The 15,473-nt window shown below is 44.4% G+C and overlaps 1 protein-coding gene across 2 annotated transcripts; it reads right to left on the bottom strand.

Moving 5' to 3' along the window:
• Window positions 1-901: 901 nt before the first annotated feature.
• Window positions 902-10,221, bottom strand: SOWAHD (sosondowah ankyrin repeat domain family member D). 2 transcript variants are annotated; one of them, XM_086918545.1, is made up of 2 exons: window positions 10,174-10,221; window positions 902-4,489 (listed from the first exon to the last, which is right to left on the bottom strand). In XM_086918545.1, the coding sequence occupies exon 2, from the start codon at window positions 4,390-4,392 to the stop codon at window positions 3,169-3,171; it is 1,224 nt and encodes a 407-aa protein (XP_086774671.1). In that variant the 5' UTR covers window positions 4,393-4,489; window positions 10,174-10,221; the 3' UTR covers window positions 902-3,168. The 2 variants fall into 2 exon arrangements, with proteins under 2 accessions (XP_086774671.1, XP_086774670.1); XM_086918544.1 differs by lacking the exon at window positions 10,174-10,221 and adding an exon at window positions 9,794-10,062.
• Between the last annotated feature and the right edge of the window lie 5,252 nt (window positions 10,222-15,473).

Below are 15,473 nucleotides of genomic sequence, written 5' to 3' on the forward strand. Positions count from 1 at the left end.
AGGCATGTCGCCCACACTCTGGGCCAACATGATAAAGAGGGTGGGGCTGGATCAGTCAACGGGACTAGCCTTGCTGAATGAATCAGTGGGAGGCACGCAAGAACGGAATACCTCTCCCATCCCGACCACATTCAAATCAACCAATGGGAGTGCAGCCTTCCAAGTTCAAATCAACCAATGAGATTGCAGCCGTCCATGTTCGAATCAGCCAGTGGCTCTGTCTGCGTGAGGTCTGGCAGTGTATGAGAGGGGTCTACTGTGACAATGGCACCACTGCCTGTGTTGTGGGAGCAACACCATTCTTGAAATAAAAACGTGTCCATGTCGCTCACAGTTCGCAATGCTGCTACACCAACGCTTTCTTTACGGGACAAGTGTACAACTGTCTGGCCACTGCACGGTCAATTGAATCCTAAATGCAAGCATCACAAATCTCAGAGCAATTACATTTGTTCATGCTGATTCCTACTCAAAATATGCATTAGTTGTCTCTTTGTACTTCTTCATAAGCTTTGTGTCTCTTTTTTTTTTACAACAGACCAGTGTCTTCCTTGGAACCTCTACCTCTAATTCTCTCTGCCCACCTCATCTACTCTTTACGGGATTTCCTACCAATTTTAAGGATATATCACTAACCTTTAACTAGAACTTCTCCATTGTACACAACAGTCTAGAGGTCTGCAATATAGTATGGACCTTGTGACCGCATTCGAGAGAAATATTGGAAAGAGGGTGCATGCTACTGTCAGACAGATCTATCTGATAATTAGTTGAAGCATATTCAAGTGGTAGCCCTCCCTCTACCTTTGAGCTGGACGTTTTACAAATTATATCATTTTTTCAGTTAGGAAACGCAACTCTTTGATATGTGTTTCTGCAATATGAGACTTCTACAAAACTGTTGTAGCACAAATAGATTTATTCTTCTATTACAAAAAATCAAATACGTGTTTTCCCCCTGAGAGGCCGCGAGAAATATACAGTATGTTAGAATAACTAACCCCGGATGGACCGCTGGTTCAGGAAACATGAGGGTTTAGCTGAGGAGTCAAGATAGGTTTTCTAAATTGTTCACTTCCTCCAGAAACTTGAGCATTTCCCATTAACACTCAACTCTAAACCAGGCCCCGGATCACTTGTTAGCACCAAAAGGGTCACTAAAATGACGGTATTCAGAAAAGACAAGTAAAAGTGCTAAAGACACTTCAAATGGACATCCAGCAAAATAGATACGTGCTAACCCAGACCGCTGTTCCCTCCTGAGGAGCAGGGATACCTGTACTCCATTTACTCCATCCTTACTAAGTGCAGGTACCCAGAGTCGACAGGACAGGCCCATTTAGAGTAATGAGAAGAATCAAATAATGGAAGCAAACTCAAAGCTGGCAGAGTGAGTGTTGGTGGGTTTAGGGATGGTCAACCTTTCATTGCTCGCCCCTCAAAAAGGCTTCTTAATGCCCCAGAAAGTGCCGTCAAGTGCAGAGGGAGTGCATTTTTGGCCAATGTACCTAATAATTTTGGTTAATACACAATTTCATCTACATATTAATACAAATAAAGAGCTCAAGAGGGAATTATTGTTCTACAAGTCACAAAGTTGCATCAAACCATAATATTCTTTGTGGGTAGATCTTCTGGCCAAACATCAACAGTGTCCAATATTGTCATAGTGGTCATATACGCTGGTGAGGACCCACTGCTATCGATAATGGCGTGATGCCATCCCCCCAACAGAGAGCATTGGCTTCAACTAGTCTTGTGAGCAGGAGCAATGCCTGGTGAATGAACTCCTATGGGGCTGACGTCTATGCCAGATATACTGCACATGTAGGGCTGCACAGAACTATCTAGATAGGGTGCACCAGTGTTGGGCAATTTAGTACTATCATTTCCACCATCCGTAGGGCCCCAAACTGACCCCTACTAAATATTACCTTTGTATTGGTAAATTTCTATTACCACATTTTTGCATCTGCGTGTTGGTTCAAAGCATGCTGCAAAATTACACCACCAGTGATGCATAACTGCTCGACAAAGGTGCATTTTTTTATTATAGCCCCATTTCTTGTGTTAATTATCACCCCGTTAGATCAAGAGGGGATTTATACGAGCTGCAAACTACAAGGGGTGGACAGTGGACTCATTAAATTATCGTTGTTCCTTTATCAATATGAAAAACAGCACATTTATTTATAAGACCCTGCTTCCTTTTCTTTTATGGTCACAGCAGTGGAAGCCCCTTCTCATTCCCTTGTGAATGCCTCATGAACAACAAGAGATTGTCAAAATAAGCAGTAGGAAATCCTTCTTCTAAAGAGGTGTAAAAAGTCAAATGCTCAGTCTGTGGGGGGGAACCCTGCTCTACAGTGGCGACTAATGTGCAAAAATGTGCACAAGCTTCCACCTCAATACAGGTGTGACTCAATTGAGTTTTTCTTTCTTTTCGTTGCCACAAATATTGTTTAGTTTGAATGCAGGGTCTGATTTACCTGTAAATACATGGGAGAAGACACACTTCCATGAACCTTCCACTCATCCACATCGATGGTACAGCAGGACAGTGCACCCTATGTCAACTTTATTAATTATTACCTCAAACTGTGCATTTCCTCCAGTGACCAATTCATTGATATGCCCTATACTTCAAATGACCATTACTTCTTCCTGGCCGTAACTACAACTGACCAATACTTCGACTTGCCCATTAACTCAGTTAATCATGCTTTGATCTGCCCATTACGTCAACAAAACATCACTTCAGCATTCGCATTACTTCAACTGATCATTACCTTGGCAAGGTCATTACTTCAACTGATCATTGCATCTACTTGCCCATTACTTCAACAGATTATTACTTCAACGTGACCATTAACTGGCAGATCAAGAACTTTGCAATGTCCAGCTTAAAAGATTCAATCAGAGTTTGAGAGCGCTGGGACTCATTTTGCAAACATGTGATGTGTGGGGAAGGAGAATGGGCCTTACATGGAGTCTGCATGCTTAAGCCACATGCATGTAGCATGGCTGTGTGCAGAAGTCAATTTCTGAGTATAATAGCAGTAGGTCATGGTACATAATTCTCAACTGAGATATCCCAAAAAGTGCTGTCCAGTGTGCTTCATTGGTTCGAAAAGAGGATATATGGTCATGGCCAGGCCTTAGAACAGTTCACCAATCTGAAGAAAGATAGAGCCGGACACGCCTGAAGAGGTTCATGAATGGAGAGATGGTGGCAGGCAGACCACTTTTCTCTGGCCGGCCTGCGTCCACCTCATCCATACGTGGTGCTCTCTTCGAGGCTCGCTTGGAAGAGCGGCTGTTGTTGTTCTTGTTGAGGGAGGCCAAGTTGGCCACCTCTTCATCCTGGGCCCCGGAGAGCTCCTTTATTTGGGGTGAGGCGTTGGTTCGCAGGTACTGCCAGGCCTTGCGTCCGTTGTGGTCTCTGAGGTGCACGTCTGCACCAAAAGCCCCCACCAGCACCTTTATGAGCATCTCGTGGCCTTGCATGGCCGCAATGTGCAAGGGCGTGAGGCCGCCGCTGGCCCTGGCGTTGATGTCCACCGGTAGGCCTTGCGCTTCAGAAAACTGCATCAGCTGGATCAAGTCTTCGTGCTTGCCGTGTTTGGCCAACCAGTGGATGGCCGAGAAGCCTGTCACGAAGTCCCTCGTGTAGAGGAGGCTGGGGTCAGAGGTGAGCGGTCCAATGATGCTGTCATACTGCCCCTCTGCTGCCGTCAGCATCCATTCATGCTCCAATGGGTCCAAGGCCAACGGGGCGTAGGCAGCAAAATCTTCAGAGCCCAAAGACCAAGGATCTTGTGAGTAGGAGTCCTCCAGGGCGGCTGCCCCCTCAGGGCATGGAGGGGCACCCTGATTCTGCACCTGCCGCGTTGGTCGTCTGTCTGGGCCCCCACACTGGTCCCCAGGTCCTGCCTCGCCTGTCCCGGGGGCGCCAAGCTCCTTCCTGTCTGTGGGGAGCGCGATGCTGTTCCTCTGCGAGGGTATACTCCACATGCCCCCCAGGGGCAAGGCCCCCGCGCCGCCCTGAGAAGCCTCCTTCAGAAGGCGCAGGCGCCTGCTGCTCATGCTGCCGCCGGGAGAGGGCATCCTACCGCCGGGGGCCACCTGCGGCCCCGGATCCCCCGTCCAGGAAGGTGGCAGACTCTCCCGGTGCCACCGCGCCGAGGGTCTGTGCGCCTCCGTGAGGCTCCTGAGCTGAGACCTCCGCGCCCGGCTGGACCCATGGGACAGCTGCGGCGACCACCGGCCCTGGCGAGCGTCCGCAGGCGGCCCCCGGGCCTGAGACTTCCGCTCCCAGCTGGCCTTTGCGGCGGGGCCCGGCTCCGCTGCTTCCCCGACTCCTACTGCGGACTCTGCCGCCGCTGCGGCCATTTCAGTCTCCAACCGGGGTCAGGGTGAACGGTAACCGGGCTCGGCACAGATCCCCGGGCGCGGAGTCATGCCCTGCTCCGGCCCAGCGGCCTCCAGCCTGCTGAGGGAACATTCAAAGAGGAACAAACAAAGTTTAGTTTCCGTGGAACTCTTACACAATCCACATTCACACTGGTCACACTGCATGTACACTCAGCACGTTTGCATTCACCACATGTTTACTTTTAGTACTAGAGGTGGATGAGCCACTGAAAGCTCGAGCTTGAAGCTTGACTCGGGCTGGGCTCGAGGTCCTTTTGGACCCCGAGCCCATGAAGAGCAGATTATGTGGTTTCTGCCGGTCTCCCTACATGTAACCTTGATGTGGGGGTTAAGGGCAGAGCTGTCAACGCTAGAACTGGGGAACAAGGTTCGAGCCTCGGTGACAGCTAAACCTCCTTTGATTCTCTTGGAATCACTCAGCTAACCTATAAAAAGTGAATGGTAACCTAACTTATGCTCCAATATCTTTGGGTCGAGTTCCAACTATATAAAAGAGATAAAAAAACAAAGCCTTACCATAAGGAAAGACAAATAGATACCCAGCTACAGGCTACTTTGTACAAAGTGAAACCAAAAATCTTGGATAAATCGTAGTGTCCCTGCTTAAATTGTGTGATCTTAAGCAAATATTTGATTTCACCAAAACTCTTTTTTTTATTATCCCGTATAAAAGCATTTTTAAATATACAAGTTCAGAATGCTAGAAGTACAAAACCTATTGTGTTTGATTTAATAGACTATGATGTTACTGTATAATAATCTCAGCCATGTACTGGGTTTATATGACAACTGTCTTGACTTCTTAGTTCACTAATGATCGTGTTTAAAAACTATCACTTTTAATGCTTACTACTCAGTGCACTGCTAAAATGCAGTAGTTTCCAAACTGTGGTCCGTGGACCCCAGGGGTCCGTGACACATCCCTAGGGGGTCTACAGGCAGCAGTTTTAAAAGCACTACAAAGTTCCATGTATAATCAGCAGTTTTGAGGCAACAATAAAGTGTTAAGAGAACTCCAGTGATTAAGGTATCTGCTGGAAAGAAATTAGAGTTTTGTACAGTGGAAGTTGCAACTCATCTAAGGTTGTGCAGTGGGTCAATATGCCTTCTGCAAAGAATGTGTACCACGCAGTTCAAAAACAGTATTTTATGTGCATAGCTCATTGGGTTACTGCTTTTTTCACAGAGATTCTATTTTTACTCTGCAGTTCTTAAGTTGCAATTGTAATCTAGAACAGTGAGCTATGAACTGCCATCAAAGAGCTGCATGCAAACTGTTTGGTACAAGTTAGTAAATTGTGTTTTTCCCCAGTCTATCATTATCCTGATGCTGCTAAATAAAGGTTTGTTTGGGTAGAAATACATTCTTAATTTTGAAGTCAATGCCAACCATTGTGTTATGTTCTGAAACCTGAGTTTGTGTTTCTCCAGACCAAGCACTCTTAAAAAATGCCTACCAGTATGGATGACGTGAATCCTTCACCTTGCAGTCCCCTCTGCCTTACGTAAAATGTTCTGTACACTGATTTACACTCGTATGATTCATTGTCTCTGTATGTGTGTGATGTAAAGTGCTCTGACACCCTACACTGGTATGAGAGGTGCTATAAAACAAATGACATTCATGTGAGAGAGGGGCAATGGAGAGATAAGAGGCGCTTTTAGAGGTTTATAATGAGGGAATCATTGAAGAGCCCCAACAAATGTTGTTGTATTTTGGTGCACAGTAAGGTATTCAATCACTATGCTTTAAAAACAATTCAATATCTAATGACAAATGTGTTGTAGAATGCACTATTTTCCCCTAATTTTATTGAGGGGAGAGACCACCAAAGCTCCCTTTGTAGCGGTCAGGTTCACTTGATGTGCAGGGGCTAGTCTGACAACATTTGCCATTTGCCAGGGCTGCTTTGGATTTCCAGTACAGCCCTGGCAGGAGCAGGAACCTCATACCATGAAATAAAAGCAAACATTGAAAAGTTAGTGCAGAGATGCAGCACCAACCTTCCTATTAAAATGTTTAGATTTTTGTAAATGTGTTCATTTCAATATACAATAATAACATCTTTGGTAATTCGAATATTTGTTTGGTGTGCACTTGTTTGTGTATTTTTTGTGAATGACTGTTTTGGTGTTTGAAATTTAAATGGTATAAATTGCTTGGGGGTCCCCGGCTTCCAGTAGTAATTCAATGGGGCTCCTCTGAAGTCAAAAGTTTGGGAACCACTGCTAGAATGTGTTGTATTAATGTCAAGGCTTCCACATGTTAAGTAAACTTTTTTGAATTTTGAATAAACTTTATCATAATTTATGTGATGTTTGTTGTATGATTTATATACCAAACATTTTCAGGGCTCGACTCGTGCATGGGCACTCAAATCTGAGCCAGACCCTTGGCTTGGCTCTGCTCACCCCATTAATTAGCTGGCTCACCCACCTCTAGTGTTATGGCCAGAGCTGCAGACTATGGAACTCAGGACCAGGTTCAAGTCTAGGCTTATGCTCAACATCATGTGATTTGCAGAATGCACTAAGAGGTCAAAACAAAGCCTTAACATAACGAAAGACAAATAAATACCCATTCACTGGCTGATTTGTACAGATTGAAACCAGAAAACATGGATAAATCACAGCTTCCCTGCTTAAATTGTTTGATCTTAGGCCAATATTTTATTTCACCAAAACTCTTTTTTCTTTATTATCATGTATGGAAAGACTTTCGAATACGTTTTTTAGACTACCAGTTGTACAAAAATATCACTTTTAATAACTACTTCTCAGGGTAGTGCTATAATGTGCCCCAATATTGTCACAGATTCCCCATGTTAAAGAAATACACGTTTTTAAACTTTGAACAGCCGTTATCGTTTTGTATGTGGCTTGTTGTACGATTTGCATGACACATATTTTCATGGCTTGCGCCCAGGCTCTAAGATTTGAGTTTTGTTCTGGCTTGGCTCTCCCTATTATTTTTTTGTCTCGTCCACCTCTGCTCAATATCCATTTAAAGCCACAGGTGCGTTTACACATGTATATTCACCCATCTATGTACACTCGGTAACAGCACGCCAAGCACTTCCTGACAGATACGGTATATGCACATGCCAGTACAAAGATCTGGGCCTAAATCCATCATTTTTTTTCTCACCATGCCATTCCAGTTTGGACCCAGCCATATGCAAATCAGTCTTGACCCTGCAAAGGCAGTTCGGGCTGGACTGTTCCAATGAGGCACATGTGCAAGACTGATTTGCATATGGCCAGGTCTAAACTGGGGTAGCAAGATGAGCAAAAGAATGATAGATTTAACCCAGATCTCTTGACCTGGGTTGAATGTTTTGATTTGTTCTGCATTCCATCCATCAATTGTGTTTCTTTTGATACATTCACTAACAGGCCCAAAATGTGCATCAACAAACAGTAACTAAACGAATGAGCTGACACTCACAATAAACATTTAAAACTCTGCAAATACATGTCTACAGGGAAAATGTATTTATACCCAAGCACATACACCTCCAGGCCTCACAGTCACTCACAGACACATATACACCAACACACAGAAACTAAACAAATGTGCTGACACTCACATTAAACATTAAAAACTGTACAAATACATTTCTACAGGGAAAATGCATTTATACATAATCACATACACCTCCAGGACACACATTCACTCTCAGACACATATACACCTACACACAGTAACTTAATAAATGTGATGACAGTCACAATTTATGCAAATACACAAGGATATGCTAACAGCATATCAAGCATTTAATGGCACCTACACACAAGCAAACATTTCACCCTGTCCAGATACACGTTTACAGCAACGCTACATATTTGCAGTCACACAATAGATTTGTACAGTTGCACTAACTGTACAATTGGTAACAACACACAATACACACAGTAACTAAACAAATGTACTAATAGTAATTTAAACCCTTATAATCTCGAAGCATGAATAGTTTTAGACACATTATACACACACTCCCACCAGCAGCCTGTACAGCAGCCACTAACAGGCTTCATTTGTAGACATGCATACAAGCAATATACTGATTGCCGCAACGCACATTTTGAAGAGTCCCAACACACATTAGAGTCCCAGTACACCACCCAGTAAAAGCATGCTAAGCATTTACCTACAAGCAGAAAATATACATAAATATATACACACAGTAAGTTTAACACATTATGCACGGATGGACACAGCAAGCTCTTACAGTCAACATACACATGAAATGCATCCGCAATGCATGCTCATAGCCACAATACACATCTACAGCCCCAAAACAGGTGGCAAATAATCACATTTCCAGTCACAATGCACATCTACAAAGACCCAGTACCATTTAGAGCAGTGTTTCCCAAACTGAGGGTCGTGACCCACTGGGAGTTCCTAAAGTGAATTATGTGAATAATGTAGGATGTTTTTTTTTCAATAGGATGTTTTTTTTTCAATACACAACAAAATGTAAATACCTGTAAATGAACTGTATACATCCAGCTGCTAGCTAAGCAGAAATGAAGCATTTATTTTTAGTTCTGAAGTGTGGTGGTTACAGAGATTTTTACAGGACCAAAACAAACCAAGACACTTACTTGGTGATGCATAAATAATTAAATATTCACAGAAATCCGATTTCCATACATTATCATTTGTGTGATTTTTCGTTTTATCAGTAAAACTATATTTCTATGCAAATGTAGTGACTGTTTACTGGAAGTATGCTCTCTGAAAATGACCATGCATTACCACGGGATGCTTTAGTTACAGTAAAAAATTGCCCGCCTCATGTCCATGAAAGGTAGGTGGGTTGCAAAAGTTTGCTGTTTTATAAAGTGAGTAGTGGTTCTAAAAAGTTTGGGAAACACTGATTGAGAACTCTTTAATTGCAGCCAGAATACATTTAAAAAAAACAGTGCGTCACATTTCCAATCTGTTACAATGTATCTTTAAAACCGCATTAAGAAGCACCGTCCAATACACATTCACAATCAGTTTTACCATTTTACAGTAAAAAACAAAACAACATATAAAACACTGACACATTTACAGCCACGACTTGTAGCCACTTCACACATGCATTGCCACAGCACACTTTCTCAAATACTAGAATTGAACGGACAGTCACAATACACATGCACAATGACACAGTACGTGTATACAACTTAAACATGCGCAACACGTTTATCAAACACTCCAGCTGTACGGACAGACACTATACACGTGTACAGACACAATACCTGTACACAACTAAAATAAGCCCCAAACGCCCTCACAATAGAGGTACAGTCGCCACGAGCGCTTACAAATGGGACACGGCAGTCATTTGCAAGAGGCACACACCTGCCAACCTTGAGAGGCCCTTCACCTGGCAGGGCAGGCACACTGGGGGAGCAGGAACTGTCGCCCTGCTGGACAGGGCACGCCAGCACACCGCCCAGTGGAGAAACGCACTTTTCGCGCTGACGCCGCGTTGCTGACAACAGAGCGCCCTTAGACGGTGTATTTGCCCCCAGTTTGTTGGCAGACTGGTACCTCTCGCGGCAGCTGCCCGTCCTGCCTCGGCGGGCACGGCTCTCCCTGTGCACACAGAGGTGCAGCCGGTCCCTCGCTGCGCCACCCGCCCTCCCACCCCGGGCGCTGGCACCGGCCCCGCCCACTCCCCTTTGCCCTAACGTCTTTCCTCCACTTTCCGCCTAACAGGTTGCAGAAAGAATGCTCACCGCGCTTGCTGCGGGCAGGGAGACTGCCGGGCTCGCGGTGAATAATTCAGCAGGTGTGCGGAGAGCGTCACCGGGACCTTTGTCCTCGAGCCCTGCGGAATGGGCTCGCGCTGTGCCGGGACGTGACTTGCCTCCCTCCCCGTGGTAGCGGCACGCGCAGAGCCTGCCAGCGAGGCTGCTGGGGTGACCCCAGTGCCAGGGCAGCCTGGGGGCAGCGAGGCGCACCTGAGGGCGGGGGGAGGGGCCGTCTGCCCTGGACATTCCATCTGTCTTTGCTCCCGCATGGAAAATGTCGTGATATTGTGGTAGTATGTTGCAACTTTTATTTTCCAACTACGGACTGTCTTGGACGCACAAATAAATTCAAGTTCAGTTTTATTGAAGGTCACTTAAAACCATATAATAACAAAAGTACGCGATAACAAGAATTAAACCAACAGTTGAAAGGGAAAAAGTATAATGAGCGCAGCAGCCTTTTACGTACAATTGAAAATACATTTTAATTCGAGCTACCCTGCATAGTTGGAGCCTGGTTTAGAAGCACAGATGGCAAAGAGGCGAAGATACATACAAGGCATAGAACAAGATGTACAAAGCTTTTTGTGGTCACAAACACTCCTATTTGGAGTTTGCAACCGCAAGAATGCTTTTGGCAATGCACTAAAATCATTTTAAGAGTCAGTAACTTTTTTCTGAGTAATAATAGGTTTAGAAATGAGTAAGGAATCATTATTTGGAAGGGGAGTGTTTTAGGCGTACCTCCCAAATATCGATTACAATTTCCTATCCATATATGACAATGGTTTACAAACAAAATAGAGGTCGTAAACCATTTGAAAGTCCCCAGTCCTCAAGATAAGGTGGTGACACATTCATAAAAGGGAAAAGAGATTCTCAGAATCAAAAGTATGCTAAATAACCAAATAGTCTTATAACAAGTAGGTAACTCAGCGCATCAGACCACTTGCAAAGGTAGGTGAAACCCAAGGTCCAGAGATGGATTCCCATCAAAGTCTTGTAGGTGATCACATTTTATCATCTGGTCATCCAATGATTGGGCTAGCGTGTCTCTTGACCACTGAGACTGCCTCTAGACCCACCTGTAGGACTGGGATCAAAGCCCACGATTGCCTGTAGACCATGCATATGATCACCGAATGTGATAAGGTGCAGTGAAAAACAAAATGAAGTGAAAGTGGTGTAAGAGTTAAAAAGGAATAAAGAACAAACAGCGAAGAAACTTTAATAGCTGTAAGCCTTTTTCTAATTAAAAACACAGAACAGCGCAAAAAAGCAGTGTCAACAAATAACTGCTAGTGGGGCCGACATGTTTCTGCCAAAACGGGGGAAAGGAACCTCCCAAGGCTTTCTTCAGGGCCTCTGTTCTTATAAAGATTTGTGCTACTGCTGGTGCGTACTACACAATTGAATAACCATATAAACTGTGACTAAATCAAAAACCATAAAGGATATGTGTATCTATTCCTCCATGCCAAATGGTGTGTCATTCACCCATAGTGGCAGGGGATAATACCTCACCTCGCCTGGACCAAGCTCAGGTTGAAGGAGGCCACGCTCTCTCCGTCGTTACCTCAGGCAGTTCCTAAGGTTGGGCCTCCCCCAGTTTATATGGTTATTCAATTGTGTAGTACGCACCAGCAGTAGCACAAATATTTATAAGAACAGAGGCCCTGAAGAAAGCCTTGGGAGGTTCCTTTCCCCCGTTTTGGCAGAAACATGTCGGCCCCACTAGCAGTTATTTGTTGACACTGCTTTTTTTGCGCTGTTCTGTGTTTTTAATTAGTAAAAGGCTTACAGCTATTAAAGTTGCTTCACTGTTTGTTCTTTATTCCTTTTTAACTCATACACCACTTTCACTTCATTTTGTTTTGCACTGCACCTTATCCCATTCGGTGATCATATGCATGGTCTACAGGCAATCGTGGGCTTTGATCCCAGTCCTACAGGTGGGTCTAGAGGCAGTCTCAGCGATCAAGAGACACGCTAGCCCAACCATTTGATGGCCAGATGATAACATTTGATCACCTACAAGACTTTGATGGGAATCCATCTCTGGACCTTGGGTTTCACCTACCTTTGCAAGTGGTCTGATGCGCTGAGTTACCTACTTGTTAGAAGACTATTTGGTTATTTAGCATACTTTTGTAGCATTTAGCCTCATGAACCCTGAGTACTTTTTTGACTCCTATTTTTGACCCCCAGGCTTCTGTGTGTTTATAATTGACTTTAGGGGATAATAGCCTGGCCCTGGTCTTAAAAATTCCCTTAGACCCCCTACTCCCTGTTTTTGTTAGCTCTCCATATGCTCTGACACATCCTAAAATTGCAGCTGTAGACCTTTACCTTCCTCTCCGGCTGAAGCAGCAAGACACATTGCAGCTCAAGACTGTAAACAAAGCGAGCTGGCGAAGCTCTCAGCTTGGAGACAATCTGCCAGGCACTGGTGGAATGCAGATGTCAGTGGAGCTACCTTAGGGTTGATACCTTTTCAAGACAAAAATTACTGGCCACTACCTAAACAGGACTGGAAACAAAATTGAATTTATTAATTTGTAACGTGCCATTTCTGTACATGTTTACTTTAAGTGTTAGTCATGAATCAACCATAGATTACTTTTAAAAGCGCTTTCTATTAATATTTGTTCTTTGTACAGATACAACGTAAAAATACCAGCTTTTAGTGATTTTACTTAGTTTTCTACTGTTTGCAACATTAACATATCTGCCCTGTGTTCATTTGATTTCAGCAGCATATGCTTAACTGTATAAGGCGCAATAAAGTGTAATGGCATGGGTTTATGAGACATTTTAGGATGGTTTCTTTACTTTTACATCTTCTGGGCAGACAAATCAAATTGGTACCTTAACCTTTCATTTGAGGGGTTTTGAAGCAGTTTCAAGATATTTTAGGTCTTATTGATCAAAAGGGTGACATTTCAAATATTTATCTCTTCCCATGTATTGCATTGCCTGGTTTCCTTTGCGAGAAAATGGCACACTAAGGGGTCGATTCCGATCCCGTAAGGAAGGCCTTCCCAAAGCCGCCCAGACCTGTAGCCTCCAACCCATTCGTACTGGAAGCCATGTCTTCCAAACGACAAAATACGCTGCTCAAAATCCCTTACTTACCGAACGACTCGGTCACTTCATATCCGTCTCCATTTTCCCAACGAGAAGCCTCCGTAAATGCTGAATGGAGTCGCACGGAGGCATATTCCCAGCCCAATAACGGCCGACCACGTACGATGCGTACTTCCCACGCGCCGAATCCGTCGCCACTATCCCAACGTCAGAGCATCCAGAAGAGCAGTATTTTGGCTCTGAAGAGTGCCATAACAGGATCCCTGCGAACAAGACGGTGCAGCCATGTATCTTATCGCTCACGTCATACTCATACTCTTCGCCTATGGCCAATACCTCAACCCCAACCGACGCGGTCGTCCCAGATGGTAAGTCAGACACCTACCACACACAAAAACGCCACTACCCAGCAAAACAAAACATTACACACAGATTGTGAGAAAGCACACTCACCATTTTGGTGGGGGGAATACTTGCAGCATTGTCTACCCTATCGGGGGTGGATGGCTAACATTTCCAGCACTCCACTGCCTAAAGGGGGGTAGATGGCTAACACTCCCAGGAATCTAAAGCCTATAGGGGGTGGATGTCTAACACCCCTAGCAATCTAATGCCTATAGGGGGGATGATGGCTAACACTCCCAGCATTGTCTAACCTAAGGGGAGGGGGTGGCTAACACTCCCATCACACCAATGCCTATAGGGGGGTGGATGGCTAACACTCCCAGCAATCCAATGCTTATAGGGGGATGGATGGCTAGCACTAGCAACATTCTAATGCCCATAGCGGGGTGGATGGCTAAGACTCCCAGCATTGTCTACCCTCTGGGGGGTGGATGGCTAATACTCCAAGTACTCCATTGTCTACAGGGGGGTGGATGGCTAACACTCCCAGGAATCTAATGCCTACAGGGGGATGTGGCTAACACTCCCAGCATTGTCTACCCTATAGGAGAGTGGATGGCTAACACTCCCATCACTCCAATGCCTATTTTTTTTTCTTTTGAAGAATTCATGATTCAGTAGGAGTGAGTCACTCTAACACATAAAATATATACTTGCTGACATTCAACTAAACAAAGGAAATAAAAATATAAAATCAGAACACAGTTGTTAGCAGTAAGACATCCATAATATGAAAAGAAAAAAAAACAGCGAAAGAAACAGTATAAGCAGTCATAAATTCGTTAGTTGCAATGTAGAGCAGTGAGAATGGAACAAACAGTTGATAACCCAGGCAAGGCCGGGGTTCAGATTTCGGGCTCTAGATAATGCAAAACACTGCCCCATATTTGCTCACCAAGCTTCTTTTTTCGATGGCCTTTGAGGGCATACAAGCTATACTCCATATTGTATACTGCGAAGAATCGTGCCCTCCATATTTCAAAAGAAGGTGGTCCCTGCTGCAACGAAAAGGAGGCTATACTAAGCCTATATACAGCTGTAGCTAGAAATATTAAGTTGACATGTTGCTTTGATACTCCTATGTACACTAATCCCATTTCAACACCTAAAAGAATCTGCGTGGTGGTTAATTGCATTGGAGTACCAATAATATCTGATAAACATTTCTCCACCTGCGTCAATAAACCTGCTAACAATAGGCATCCAAAGAAAATATGAAGATCATCTGCAGATGGGTATCCACAGCGGAAGCATTTCCCAATTAAATCCCCGGCCATTTTGAGACCTTGTCTGGTGTGTAGTATACATTGAAAAGTGATTTGAAGTGCTGCGCAGATATCTTTGCAGATAGGAATAGATTTTTAGCCATTGCCAAAGAAGTTTCTATCTGTATGTCCTGCCTTCCGAGTTTAATCCCCCATTTAGAATTTTGTTGATCAATATCATTGGCCTTAGTGCTTAACATATGACCATATGCCCACGGTGGGTAGAGTTGCGCCTATTAATGCCTGGCACCTTCGTGACCCCGTCATTAGAAAGGATATATGCATGGCTTCTGAACAGTATTTTCAGCATAATCAGGGCACTGTGGACTCCGCGCAGACGCTGCGGGAGGCTTATAAAGTTGTTCTACGTGGTGAGGCCTTGTCTCTCATTGCGGGTAAGAAAAGGAGACGTTTGGCGGAGATCAATACGGTTGAAGCGGAGGTTGTCGATTTGGAAGAGCAGGTTGCCAGTGATGCTTCTGTTGAGAATCACCATCAGTTACACCTCAAGCAGGACGAGTACCATAG

This window comes from Lissotriton vulgaris, chromosome 4_1, assembly GCF_964263255.1.
Source record: "Lissotriton vulgaris chromosome 4_1, aLisVul1.2, whole genome shotgun sequence".
Taxonomy (NCBI): domain Eukaryota; kingdom Metazoa; phylum Chordata; class Amphibia; order Caudata; family Salamandridae; genus Lissotriton; species Lissotriton vulgaris.